The sequence below is a fragment of the Epinephelus lanceolatus genome, chromosome 16 (assembly GCF_041903045.1).
Source record: "Epinephelus lanceolatus isolate andai-2023 chromosome 16, ASM4190304v1, whole genome shotgun sequence".
Lineage (NCBI taxonomy): Eukaryota > Metazoa > Chordata > Actinopteri > Perciformes > Serranidae > Epinephelus > Epinephelus lanceolatus.
In genome coordinates this window covers 18611686-18626141 of record NC_135749.1, presented here as the reverse complement: position 1 = coordinate 18626141, position 14456 = coordinate 18611686, and the positions used below count along the sequence as shown (strand labels likewise).

Below are 14456 nucleotides of genomic sequence, written 5' to 3'. Positions count from 1 at the left end.
ATAAATGAGTTAAAATAAAAAAAATAAAAAATAGAATATGTATTATATATATATAATATTAAAATAATAAATAAATAGCTAAATATATAAATACACAATAATAATGAATACTTTTTTTCTTTTTTTAAAAAAAAGACATAAAGTTGAATTAAAAGCCAGGCTAACAAGGTAGGTCTTGGGTTTGCTTTTAAAAACATCAAATATGCTTAGAGCTTATGATGTTCATTTCCATAGGATCACAATTCTTAAAAACTGAAGAAAAGAGAGAGTGACAACATCAAAAATAATAATAGCATATTATTATTTCTGAGGAAATTCTGAATATGACAGCAACATACCATTTTTGTTTAGCAACTGACCCACCAAAAAATACATTGTCAAACCATGATCGATAAAAATGTAATTTTTATTTTGAATTTTAAACAGCCTTATTATTCCGGAGAATGTGCCGCTGTTGTTTTTCGCCTCGTGCGGTCACGTGTCAACCTACGTCACATCTTTGTAGTTGCCTGCGCAGCCATTTTGGGGAGGCTGTGGATCGCCGAGCTTGCGTGTGCCATTACCAGCTGCCCCCAAAAACACACAAAGAAACCAAACGGACAAACGTTGGACGACACGCCGTGAAATATGGGCCCGCCGGGAGACAGAACACGCCACATGTCGACTGAAAGAACGGAGGATTTCAGCTGGATTGTCGATTTATCTTGACATGGCATGCAGCAGGGCGAGTCGGGGGTTGTGACGACTGAAGAAAAGAAGAGAAAGAAAACAAGCGCAGCAAACACCTCGAAACTTCAGACGCGGAAAAGGGCTGATTTTGTCTAGCTAACGTTCGCCATTCAGCGTTTGTCGTTGGTTGGCTGTCGATTCCCTAGCTGGTTTTTGTCCGCGACGTTCTTGACAAGACACGACTGAGGCAAATTATACCTAGCTAAAATGCTGAGCACAAGCAAAACCAGTTAGTCGGTCAACCCTGCAGGTCTCTTGACTCTCACAGCACTGGCAGTCGCACTGAACCTGGCGAGAAAATGTAAACGCGTGGAAAGATGACTGTACGCTAGTTAGCCAACCACACATAGGCCTCAATTAAGCCAATCAGTCAGAAGATAAGATGTAGCTATATCGTTGGTTCACTACTAGTTAGTGTTGGAAGTGAAAGCCTAGATTAGCTTGCTAGCTCACCTTAGCTAGTGTGCTAAAAATACGCCCACATCATGACTATCAGCAGTGGCAGCGCCGCAGGCCGTGGGCCAAATGAGTGGCAGTAAAAGTCAAGGAAATGTCAAGGTACTTTCGCAGTAGTCTTCGATGTTACCCGGTGCCAACATCTCCTGGCATCTGTATTTACCTGCCATGTTCGTCTGTATCCCCAATCCGCCTGTAACACGCACATAACGCAGTCTCTACAGAGAAACACACACAAAAGGATAGCCATGGATGAGGGACTTTGAAATGACCCCAATAATAGAATATTTGTCTGCTTGCTAGTCTCTGTAGTCCTCAATTTCACTAGCAAAAATATATTGCCGGTATGGGTTTTTACAGTAGCAGCTATTTCTGTTGAGTTAAGTAACATTTTCAGAGGAAAAGTTAGTCAAATTTGAGTTGCTCTTTCATTTAAATCTCTGTTGTAATCCCTTGTCGATGGCAGGTTGAAAAAAAAGATCATTTGGCTTAAAAGTCATGTCTTAAAACATGGATTTCTGAACAAGTAATACGGAGATGTAGTCTTAGCTTGTCGACCATTCCCCTCCTCAACACTGCCCTTTTACAAAAATTAAAAATGACTTAGTTTTGTTTCTGATTTGTTGACCTCCTCAGTCGGTAGTTAGTGGGTATTTTACAGATCTAGCCTAGAGTTGTTCGATGCGTTAATTCTGCAAAGGGTATCAAGCTCCATCCGTTATCCAGCATACAAATACAAAAGTAGAGAGTGTAGCCAAAATATTCTGCACAAGAGAAGAAGACACTACCATCAAAATCTAACCATGGGGGACCCAACTTCACGAAGAAATCAAACAAGAAATCGACTTCGAGCTCAACTTCGGAAGAAAAGGGAGTCTTTGGCTGATCAGTTTGACTTCAAGATTTATATAGCCTTCGTTTTCAAAGAAAAGGTTTGTCAGTGAAATGGAAGAATACAGTAATCTATGACGCAATCTTAAATCACACTCATCTCTCACACTTTAAAGTAATTTTCTTAAGTGCGTATTCATTACAGGTTTAACTGTCTGATCCAGATTTGTTCTTTTTCATACGATCAAAGCAAAATGATGACTTAAAACGTGTGTTTTGTATCTGTGATTTGTCATTACAGAAGAAGAAGTCTGCACTTTTTGAGGTAGCTGAAGTGGTGCCAGTGATGACCAACAACTATGAAGAAAACATCTTACGAGGTGTGCGAGATTCCAGCTACTCTCTCGAGAGTTCGATAGAACTCCTGCAAAAAGATGTTGTGCAACTACACGCCCCCCGATACCAGTCAATGCGAAGGGTAAGTGAGTGAACCATCTTGGGGGAAGGGATAGCTTGAGGAGAAGAAAATCCAGTTGTGTTTCACACTGTTCTCTCTTCTCACAGGATGTGATAGGCTGCACACAGGAGATGGACTTCATGCTTTGGCCACGCAACGATATTGAGAAGATTGTCTGTCTGCTGTTCTCCAGATGGAAGGGGGCCGATGATGAACCCTTTAGGCCTGTTCAGGTCAGAGCTTGGCCAATGCCAGTCCAATTAAACTAATTCAAATGTTCTATTTCAACCAAACAAATAAAACTCATACTCAGTTTACAACAACTTATACTTTTTTTCAAGCTTGGTGACGATTTTGAAGTAGTATTGATTTGTTTGTCTCCCCCTGCAAAATTCAGCAAGAGTAAAACCAGAAGTTTTAGGTCTACATGTATAAAATAGTCTAGGAAGAATAACAAAAGAGCTGCTCTCTGGCAAGGCATTCATCGTTATGTCTAAAAAATACACTTATCATCATATTTAGACATGACTGTCAGTTTTTGTTTAATGAAAATAATCTTTTTGTGCATACTGCAATAATTCAGTTTTCACAATGTAGACATTTCCCATTGTCCAGTATCAAAAATATTAATTTAGCAATTAATTGTGATTGGGTTATCATCCTGCCCTTGTCTGGATGTAACAAAATGTACTTCATGGCAAAGGTTGTGTTAAACTATCTACTATCGACAGTCATAATCTATTATTATCTGTCATTTAACCTTTAGCTGATAAATGTTATCAGTAGCAACCTGCTTGTTTCATTCTCCACCACATCAAGCCCTCTGTTTTCAATTTTTGGGGCTTGGCTGTGGAGGAATGGCTGAACGTGACTTCTATAATCTTTTAAGATTTAAAATAAGTAAAATCTTGTGTCATTGTAAAGCTGCATGCAGAATATTAATTTTCTTGGCCCATCCTCACCCTGTTCTAGCTCTGTTGATCATGAGACTGCTGCAGGACTGTGAGCTCCAAACTAGAGACCGTTTGTGAGAACATTTTGATTCTCAGCTGCAGTGATGATTTGCAATGGTATGTAGCTATATAGCCTACCAATGCAATGGCTAAAGCAAAGGGATAACCTCTTTGGCTAAAGCCAGCTAGACAATAAGGTCATATACGCGAAATCCAAGACAAGACAATAGCTAATTAATATGCACATGCAACAAACTGGAAAGGGGTGTGAATTACTTAAATTACTTTATATTACCCTCAGTGTTCTTATCTGTCAAAATGACAGGCAGCCTTCAGGTTTTTTTTATCATTGTCAAACAGGGATGGAAAATATTCAGTTAACGGGACTTCTGCGTCTTGGCTCACAAGTTTTTCCTCTGACTTACAGGCCAAGTTCGAATTTCATCATGGAGACTACGAGAAGCAGTGCTTGCATGCTCTGAGTCGTAAAGACAAGGCTGGAATGGTCATGAACAACCCAACTCAGTCTGTATTTCTCTTCATGGATAGACAGCACTTACAGGTGAGTCAGTCCACTAATTATAATGTCATTGATCTGATCAAATCAAACATCAGACAGTGTCCCAGCACACACCTCACCACTAATGTTCTCTGTCCACCTCTCTTGCAGACTCCTAAAACCAAGGCCACAGTGTTCAAGTTGTGCAGCCTCTGCCTATACTTGCCCCAGGACCAGCTGACCTGCTGGGGTGTGGGAGACATCGAGGATCACCTCCGCCCATACATGCCTGATTAGGGCTTCCTGCATCACCCAGCCACATAGGGAAAAGCCCTTCCCCTCCCTCCTGCCTAAGCCTTCAAAAGCAAAATGATGTACTCATCTCCACCCGTTTCCTTTTAAAAGATTTGAACTTGTGCTTGGATCTCTCCTTTTTTTTGTTACCTACTCGTTCTCCCCTCCCTGACCTGAAGCTGATTCAGTTCCCATCCTTGTTATTTTCACGCTCCCAATGTTCCTCCTCTTCTCTCTGCCATTTTTGGATTGGTTCCCCCCCATTTTTTCTTTTACTCCCTCTTCATTCCCTCCTACTCACTCATCCGTTTTTTGTTCATTTGAACCTGCACGAACATTGATTTTGAGTGGTTGGTTGTTCTCTTGGAGCCGCACTGTCAACAGCACCGGTCATTGAAGGAACTCTTTATGTTGCATCAAAACAGGAACAAACAATACACAGGTCTTCACGGTGGTTCTCAGACGGACGTGTTTTATATCCTTGTTGTCATATGAAATGATTGTTAAAGCTTGTTATGTAATGTCAATGGGGGTTCTAGAACAACTTTACACAATCTTTTGACCAAGGACAGGTGTGAATAGGTGTTAATACACCTTTATAAGTAAAGAAAACAAGATGAACAATATTTGTCAAATCATATGGTGTAGGTATTGCTTCTTAAAAACCGCCTTAGTTTTTTTGCTGGACTTTTAAAAAATGTTTTGGTGTCATTTGCTTTTCTCTGAAACATGCTAGGCAGGCCTTTGCTAAAATCTTGAGTGACTTGAAAGGCATTGTACACAAAGTTGAGACATGTTGGTTGGATGTTGAAGGCCATTGTCACCGTTCAAGCCGTTCATGCACCGTTCATTTGAGCTACTGAAATCTGATGTTTTATGTTTTGTTTTACTTGGGATGTGGGTTGGTGAGACATGGTGACCTACTTAACGTTTAACATACCTAACAAAAGTTGCTGAAAGCTTACTGATTTTTGTTTAATTTGACCTACTAAAATTAGGGTAATTTGCTGCCATGCTCATCAAATTAAAATTGGGTTTTGCAGGCTTGCTTGTCAAAAGAATATGAAGTACATAGTACATATAATTTTGCTCCTTGTTGATTCAGTGTGTTCAGTTGAAAGGGTATAAGGCGTGTAACTTCTGGGTTTTTTTCTGTTGATTCTCAAATCAATACTGCTGAGCATATCCCAATACAATGCAAATTCTGAAAGCATAACTTGTCTATTTGTTTTATTGCATGTGCATGAAACAATACAATTTATACAATAGTGAGGTCAGGACTGATTTGTCCCTAAAGGTGTTAGTGTCTAACTGATGACGACAAATACCTAACAGACTGGTAACACCAGTCATTTCCTTGTTCTGACATCAGTATACTTATGTTATATACAGACAGGCACATGTGGGAGACAGTTCAGCTGCTGCCAAGGTGTTTCGTGTGTCTCCCCTGTGCAATGAGCTTCCCTGTTGCCTTATTGGTGAGGTCCACTGTGGCGAACGCCAGCGTCCGTCCTGCCTTCAGCACCTGAGCCGTGATGAGTATGTCCTCTCCTATCTTGGCAGCATTCATGTATCTGTAAGACATTGACATTTGTTGCCGGTCATTTGCAGTTTATGAAGTTAATCTTCAATCTGGTTAACACTGAAGGTCAAGGCCTGAAATCAGACACAGAGATCATGTCTTCTGTATTCTTATGAAGCATTTAGGGATTTTAGAAACATTTGGTTCATATTCTGCCACAAAAAACGTACACATTATGGTATTTTATGTGCTAACTGCTTTATGTTTATGGTGCTTTATGTGCTAAAGTATTTTAAGACTCAGTATGTATACATTTTATCACTTTAGGCCAACAAAAATATGACGGTTAACTGAAGAATTAAACTATTTTAGAGAGCTTTTTGGTGATGTATTTCTACAATTCTAGCTACAGCCATGCCTGATATCAAATGTTATTACACGTTAAGAAGCTGCACCCATTTTGAAAAATCATGCATGTTATTCCTATTATCTAAAACGGTCCTAACGTATTAGTAAACATGAACAAATCCGAAAGCTAGAGGGCTAAAACTTAAATTTCTGATGTCACAGGGTACAAAGTCTGATGTTGCTCCATACACAGTGAACAGGGAAAGATGTTAGCGATGACACCGAGAGCACCCAGGGGAATGTTCTCAGTATATGGGTACGTTTTCTATTTCAGAACTGAGGACACTACAACAGCAAAAAGCTTATTTGGGTATTGGGTCCACAAAATCAGTCTCCCATTCATTGTCCTACCCTGTGACATCACAAGTGTCCATTTAAATTCTACAGGTGATGCCACGATTTGTGAGCACCAGTGGAGCCCCTCTGAGCTTTTCACAGACTCACGTTATGTTCATATCCACACTGACTCCTGGAGCTCCCCTCTCACTGTACATGATAGCCAAGGTGGAGATGTCATCGATCAGGGTGGCTGTCATCCCGCCGTGAAGCGTTCCTCCCCGGTTGGTGTGCTCCTCGTCCACCCGCATCTCACACACCACCTTACCCGGACTGGCAGACAAAACCTCCACCTGAGGGAAACACATGCAGCAGCTGTGACGGTGCAGGAATTCGAGGTAGCGCGTTGTGCTCAAAAGTGACGTACAAAGTGTACTCACAAAGAAAAACGAATAAAACGATTGCGTAATGTTGCAGAGGGTGTATCTTTACCTTACTTGTGACTCTGTCGAAACCTCGAGTTTTCGCCATTGCTCTCATTATTTGTTTCACCGTATTTAAAGACACTGAAGCCATATTTAACGCTAATGAATGTGGCCAATGTCAAACTTCTGTTTACGTCGTACCGGAAATTGTTGCGTTCGATAAATCGTCCGGGTGAAACTTGAAGCTAATCTGCTAGCTAAACATCGTCACGGTTAGATGTGTTGCAAAGTCTGTTAAGAAATTAAACAGCGCCACAAAATAAAAATAATATGTGGCTATATTCATTAGTAACTGCACATATAAACTAGAGTTGCTGACTTTTAATCAAACAAAGTGCAGTTTGCTGCGTTGAGATCGGTTGTAGTTAACAGATTCAACCGGAAGTCTTTCACTGGTACACCCGCGATAACTTGCTCAGAAAAAAATGTTTGCACCGAAATCTGATGTCCTGTGTAACTTTGGGAATTAAACTACCGGCTAGATAAGATGGCGTCTACATCTGACGCGGACACACGGCCTGTTTCTAATGTAGAAGAAGACAGAAGTCGCCTCTGCGATGAGTTTGCTGTGATAACAGGAACTGATAGCGCTGTGGCTCAGTGCTACCTGGCTGAGAATGACTGGGAGATGGAGGTAACTTACAGTAGCTACAAATGAGCCCTCATTTAGCTAGGTTACTGTTTCAGCTAGATACATAATACTACAGCTGGTAGCCAATAGGACAAGTTAATAGTCCAGTTCAACACTACTGCATCTTATAGGGATGAATAGTTCAGCTTCCGAGGATAAAAAAGTGCTAATAAATGTTTAATTCTGTTATGAATGGTATCAACATTTTCAGGCAGTTAGCCCTTATGAACTTTTCCCATCACTTGTCTTTCAGAGAGCTTTAAACTCATTCTTTGAGGCTGATTTAGAGAAGGCATTTGATGAAGACTTTCCAGACAGTGAGGCCAGCCCCGAAAAGAAGAGGCATAAGATTGAAGAAAAACCTCCAGGAGAGTGGTAAGTCTGCAGTCTCTCCTGCTTTGTCGCTGTCCAAGGAACTGTGTGTGGTGAGGTTCCATATTAATTAACAGTCTCTGAAAATTCCCAGTATAGATTTGACCGGAGACAGTCCAGCCTCCACACACAAACCCCCAGAAGAAGATGACAATAAACTGTCGCTGATCTCCTGGAACGTGGATGGACTTGACACAGACAACCTTGGAGAGCGTGCCAGAGGCCTGTGCTCCTACTTAGTCCTGTAAGCTTGTGTGTATACACTATTTATTGGCATCACTTGATGTTTTATTTGTGGTGAGCAATCCAAACTTTTTAAGTGGAGATATAATGTGTAGGGAACAAATGGCATGGCAATTTTCAAAGGGGTGCCTTGAGCTCTCACCTCAAGATATCTGACTGAAACAGGGTTCTATGGGTGCCCACAAGTCTCCCCTGAACATTAGAGGGCTTTTTCCCAGGAAATGTTTTGTTTCTTACAATCAATTTACTCTTTCAATTAAAGCTGTATGTTTGTCTTTTAAAGGAAAAAGACAGCCAGCCTATTTGAAGAACAATGAATTGCCTAACATAAGTATATGGAGATACATGACACAACTCAAAATGTACCAGATTAGTCCATACATTTCAGATAATTACTAATACTAACTGTAAAACAAGAAACCAAAGTATATCAGTTGTGATTTCTTATCTCAAAATACTGACAGTCTTCTACTAGCCCATGCACTACAACAGCATAATCGTATTCCTGAAATTCAGTTATGGCTCTTGGTTTTGGTGTGCCAGTCTAAGATATTCAGAGGTACAATCTTGCCACCCTAATGAAAAATATTTGGGGGTGCCACTGTGTGTAAAAGGCAGAGGCTGATAGTATTTAAAAGGTGAATCTTGTCTTCATGTAGATACACTCCTGACGTGGTGTTCCTACAGGAGCTCATTCCGCCTTACGTCCAGTACCTGAGGAAACGGGCTGACAGCTACCTCATCATTGAAGGTACGGTACACTGTGTCCTGCAGCATGTGGGATAAACTGTGGGTGAGCTCCATAGTATAAACTATCTCTCCTCTTGACTTGTGCTGACCAGGTGGTGAAGATAATTACTTCATTGGGATGATGCTCAAGAAGTCGCGGGTCAAGCTTGTGGAGAGCGAGATAATACCTTACCCCACTACTCAAATGATGAGGAATCTGCTCGTAGCTCAGGTTCGTGCACACACAGTTGTTGAAATACTCACTGCCATGTTGAGCTCACCTTACAAAGTTGTATTTCTTTGCGGAATCAGGTGACTTTTAAAGGCCAGAAGCTGTGTCTGATGACGTCCCACCTGGAGAGCTGTAAAGGCCAAGCAGGGGAGCGAATGAAACAGCTGCGAGTGGTGATGCAAAGGATGAGGGAGGCTCCTGACGATGTCACCGTCCTCTTTGGAGGGGACACAAACCTCAGGGACACTGAGGTTAGTCACTAGTCTTTATATTATGTGTGACTTGAAAAAATATGATGTGTGATGGCTAAAAACAGGCAAGTTATGGTTGTCAGTTTTCCCCCATAGCTCTTTAATAATTATTGTCCTGGACTCTGTCTCAGGTCGCCAAGGTGGGTCTGCCCCCCAGTGTCTGCGACGTGTGGGAGCGACTGGGAAAACAAGAGCACTGCCGCTACACATGGGATACCAAAGCCAACAGCAACAAAAATGTTCCTTACATCAGCCGCTGCCGCTTCGACCGGGTCTACCTCCGCCCAGCCACCAAGGACGGCGTCCCATGCCTGGCCCCTGACCACATGGCCCTGGTGGGTCTGGAGAAGCTGGACTGTAAACGCTTCACTAGTGATCACTGGGGAATCTACTGTAGCTTCTCTGCTGCATAGAAATGCACGAAACAACCTGAAATGTGCCAGTTTTCTACCAACTGCTCTAGTTTGTTTTGTGTGTTTGACAGTCCCAGCGCGGATCTTGTCAGTGCTGGATTCAGACCACAGAAACATTTTATCCGTGAAAGATGTTCTGACCTCATCTGAGGTTTGTTACCTGTAAATCTTATCTTCTAATTTTGTTTCTCTTGCTGAAGTCTCTACCCAAGTTGTTCTTTTTTAAAAGTTAGATAAATGTAGAATGTACCAATAAATGTTAAAATATCAAAGTTTGCAGCACTGTGTGTGTAGTATTGGCATCTGACCACTAGAGAGCACTACAGAGTTGAATTGCAATTGTTAAAAAAAATGACATTTTCTGGTAGCCAGAGGCTCAGTATTTACAATGAAATAAATAAAATCAGTCTGAGTCTGAATTGTAACTCCAAAGAATTAAACCTGCAGTTTAAGCTGTAGGTCCATAAAACATGACACAACAGCAAATCATCAGACAAATAAGAAATGGATTGTTGATGCATTTGCAGCTGGTTTAGTACTATTATTTATTGACATTATTAATTACACCTGTAGTTTTCCTAATGTGTCATGTAAAAAGGCCTATGAGAATGATAATGTAAATTATGATTTAATAGCACCTATAATCTACAGTTCTACATTATGACCTTACTTCTACCCCAAAACCAGATGTAACCTCGTCCTCACAGTCTCTGCCAACACACTGTCAAGATGTCTGCCTCACCTCCTTCTGTAATGCACCCTTCAGATTTGAGAGTGTGTTTTCATGTTAGCTCGGTGAGCAGACAGCACAGTTTTTTACAGCATAGTCACAGCGAGCGGAGAAGAGCTGACCTTAGGAGGGAACACAGATGCGACTCTTCCCTGGGAGCAGGCGTCATCAGAACAGGCCTCCCTCCCCCGTTTATCCCCACTCACTGGTTCCTGATTAGCAAGGACACATGAGCAAAGTCCGTCCAGCTCTAATGAGTTCACCTAAAGCCTCAAACACATTCAGTGAGTGTTCCTTTTTTTTCTTTTTCTTTTTCTTTTTTAAATCTGAGCCTGACTGTTTTCATACAACCTCACACTGCGCCACAAATTGACACAATTATCTCATTTTTTTTCCAGCTTGCTTTGTTGATTGGATGGGACAAAGTTAGAACTGAACCTTCAAGTTTTTATGCAGCTGCAAAACAAATACAGATATAATTATTTATTGTCTTTTTTTGGACATATAAAAAAATGATCCAAAGATGTAGTGCTAACAGTAGGTCGCTCTGTGAAAGGGGTACTACCTCTAGCTCTGGCAATGCATTTCACTTTATTGATCATCACAATCACTACATACTAGAACATTGATGGGTGTGGTGGAGTGGAGAGAATTTTAAGAGCAGTGGAGTAAGACAAAATGAAAATGCAAAGGCCATTTTTGGCCCAATACAAAAAAAAAAAAAGGAGAAGACAGTTAATATTGAGGTTCAGCGATATTGTTTATTTTTACCATTGTTTTGTTACCTAAGATGTTGATTGATTGATTGATTGATTGATTTCTCATTAGGTTTTGTTTTTTGTTTGTGATAAGTTCAAAAAATCAAATACAATCTCAATGTCTCTTGCAGTGTCTCTTCCTCACCCCTGCTTTATCTTGTTGCCACCTGTGAGTTACCTGGCTTCAGGTGTGCTTCACACAGGTGAAGGGGTGTGGCCGGTAGGAAACAAAGGAGCAGGGATTTGTTTGGGGAAGTCATAGTATAGTATGTCATCAAAAATATCATAAAAAAGTCATAGTGTAGTATGTCGTCAAAAATATCATAAAAAAAGTCATAGTATAGTATGTTGTCAAAAATATCATAAAAAAAAAGTCATAGTATAGTATGTCGTCAAAAATGTCATAAAAAGTCATAGTATAGTCCGTTGTCAAAAATGTCATAGTATAGTATGTCGTCAAAAATATCATAAAAAAGTCATAGTATAGTATGTCATCAAAAATATCATAAAAAAGTCATAGTGTAGTATGTCGTCAAAAATATCATACAAAAGTCATAGTATAGTATATCATCAAAAAAATCATAAAAAAGTCATAGTGTAGTATGTTGTCAAAAAGGTCATACAAAAGTCATAGTATAGTATGTCATCAAAAATATCATAAAAAAGTCATAGTGCGGTTTGTCGTCCAAAATATAAAAAATTCGTAGTGCCGTATGTTGTCAAAAATGTCATAAAAAAGTCATAGTGCCATATGTTGTCAAAAATATCATACAAAAGTCATAGTATAGTGTGTCTTCAAAAATATCATAAAAAAGTCATAGTATAGTCCGTTGTCAAAAATGTCATAAAAAAGTCATAGTATAGTATGTCGTCAAAAATATAATAAAAAAGTCATAGCGCAGTATGTCGTCAAAAATATCATAAAAAAGTCATAGTATAGTGTGTCTTCAAAAATATCATAAAAAAGTCATAGTATAGTGTGTCTTCAAAAATATCATAAAAAAGTCATAGTATAGTATGTCATCAAAATTATTATAAAAATGTCATAGTATAGTATGTTGTCAAAAATGTCATAAAAAATGTCATAGTATAGTCCGTTGTCAAAAATATCACAAAAAAGTTATAGTATAGTGAGTCATCAAAAATGTCATAAAAAAGTCATAGTATAGTATGACATCATAAATGGCAGAAAGTGAGTCAACAACCAAGTAGGACCAGATTGTTTTTATTTTTTCCAGTTTGATTCACACTTGACCTTTAAATTTCGTTAAAGCATTTGTCATTTTTTGTTGACATAGACCAGAATATTGTGATGCAATTAACCAATAAATAACTAAATAGACTGAAGGCCAGCATGCATATACAATAGATAATAAACTGATTTCAGATGAAAGCCAGTACAGGATCAAGAACATCAAATCATTGTCAGAAATATGACTCAAATTATTTTCCACAGTCCCTCAGTGGTGCACTATTTTGTCCTATTTGTGTACTGAGCAGTTTCCCACTTCAGCACGGAGGAGGAGAACAGCAGCAGGTCATGGATGGTACAGATGGCGGCAACAGCTGTCTGGGCCAAGAAAGTGGTCATGTGATCTATCCGTCTGCCTCGAGCAGGATCCCTCTGCCAGAGGCCTATCAGCATTTCCCTCCTCCACAAATCCATAAACATCCACGCCATAAGTTTCCCTCTGGAAGGCTGCGTGGATGTATTCCAAGATCATTTCACTCACCCTGTTTTTTTCCTTTTATAATTTTACTCAGATTTTTTTTTCAAGCACCAACAGCCTCACAGATGTATTTTTGGAGCTTTCCTCTTAAAGCGTAGCCCTCAGTGAGAACTAGGGCTTTCATTTGAGGCCCGTCAAAATGAATGTTCTTGGTTTTGTGTGGACGTATCCGCGCGCTGGCGGGGAGGCTCTGGGATGAGGTTTGTCCTTTGAGGCAGGGTTGGATGATGATGGATCGGACACAGATCTGACCCGAGCCCGGGAGAGATCAGCGGGTCTGTGCCGCAGCTCCTGGTAACAGATGGAGAAATAAAATGCAAGAGGAGTCTGGTCTGCTGCTGTTTGATTGATAGACTGTGGCTGGCCTCTCTTCGGGTTTTTGTATTTTTGTTGTATTTGGGGTGTGAGCAGATGGCTGCGGGCAACTTTCCCACTGTATGTGTGTGTGCATGTATGTGTGTGTGTGTGTGTGTGTACATGGGGCACAGCACTGTTCACAAGCAGGATCTATCTGGACCATGTCTGTCAGACACTGTCCACACAAACACCCACCTCCCCCCTGCACAGATAGCTTGTCACAGGCAAGGCAAGGGCAAGCGTAAGTGGTGCTCCACTCTACATCACCACCGCCACATCCATCACTACTTCCCTTCAAAATCGCTGTGACAAACTGCCCCAGAAGCCGGCATTATTTCTGGCCGTACAGTGCTGCCGCTGCTGCTTCTGCTGCATATTTGAGTGCTGACAGTTATTTAGAGGTTTGCAAGATAAGGGGAAACCTTCAGAGCAAGAACATTTTGTCTGCCCTCACTCTCAAAGGGTTGACGATGAAGCCAGGTAATATTGAAGGATTCACGCTAGGATTTGTGGTGAAGGAGGGGAAAGGTTCTCTGAAATGTGTGGCAGCTCAACAAAGATTGTGCGGAGCTGAAATGTAATCAGCAGCAGATTTCTGTGAAAACATCTGTTGAGAAGTCTGACACCAGTTACTTCAGGCTGCTGAGGTCCATCTGAAATGACAAGGTTGACAGAAAGTTTAGCGATGGCAAACAAGAACAGGTGTTGACTCAGTATTACATAAGGTTTCCTCAGCTGTAAATTATTAAACAAAAAGAGGAGTTCATTAGATATAAAACATTAAAGCAGGAGCTTTACATTTTGGGATATACACTTGCGACTACATTGTTTTTTGACAGACAGTTATATGAGATGGTTGATCATGCTTTCATGTAAATATTGCTATCACTTATCTGTAGCCTTATGTTTAGTGTAAATACATGAGAGTCGTATCAAGCTTCTCATTCGACATGTTATTCATAAAGAAAAATGTGGCTTTCTTGCATGCCACTATGGCGAATGGAAAAACCAAAAGAAACAAAATTTCTTGATGAACTGAAGTCATAGGCAACAGCATTTAACAACAGCAAAAATATATCAAAACATCTGCTTACAAACTC

General features: G+C 40.4%; 3 protein-coding genes across 3 annotated transcripts; 2 read left to right on the top strand and 1 right to left on the bottom strand.

The window, feature by feature from the left end:
- The first annotated feature begins 503 nt into the window (after positions 1 to 503).
- c16h6orf62 (chromosome 16 C6orf62 homolog) lies at positions 504 to 5432 on the top strand. Its single transcript, XM_033637041.2, has 5 exons — positions 504 to 2117; positions 2318 to 2494; positions 2581 to 2706; positions 3854 to 3988; positions 4097 to 5432. Exons 1-5 carry the CDS (start codon positions 1989 to 1991, stop codon positions 4220 to 4222), a joined length of 693 nt encoding a protein of 230 aa, XP_033492932.1. The 5' UTR covers positions 504 to 1988; the 3' UTR covers positions 4223 to 5432.
- On the bottom strand, positions 4673 to 7078 carry acot13 (acyl-CoA thioesterase 13). The gene is made up of 3 exons (XM_033637042.2): positions 6918 to 7078; positions 6594 to 6778; positions 4673 to 5793 (listed from the first exon to the last, which is right to left on the bottom strand). Exons 1-3 carry the CDS (start codon positions 6999 to 7001, stop codon positions 5634 to 5636), a joined length of 429 nt encoding a protein of 142 aa, XP_033492933.1. The 5' UTR covers positions 7002 to 7078; the 3' UTR covers positions 4673 to 5633.
- Positions 7059 to 10051, top strand: tdp2b (tyrosyl-DNA phosphodiesterase 2b). Its single transcript, XM_033637040.2, has 7 exons — positions 7059 to 7544; positions 7795 to 7916; positions 8008 to 8157; positions 8816 to 8907; positions 8999 to 9117; positions 9198 to 9368; positions 9500 to 10051. Exons 1-7 carry the CDS (start codon positions 7398 to 7400, stop codon positions 9779 to 9781), a joined length of 1083 nt encoding a protein of 360 aa, XP_033492931.1. The 5' UTR covers positions 7059 to 7397; the 3' UTR covers positions 9782 to 10051.
- Positions 10052 to 14456: the final 4405 nt, after the last annotated feature.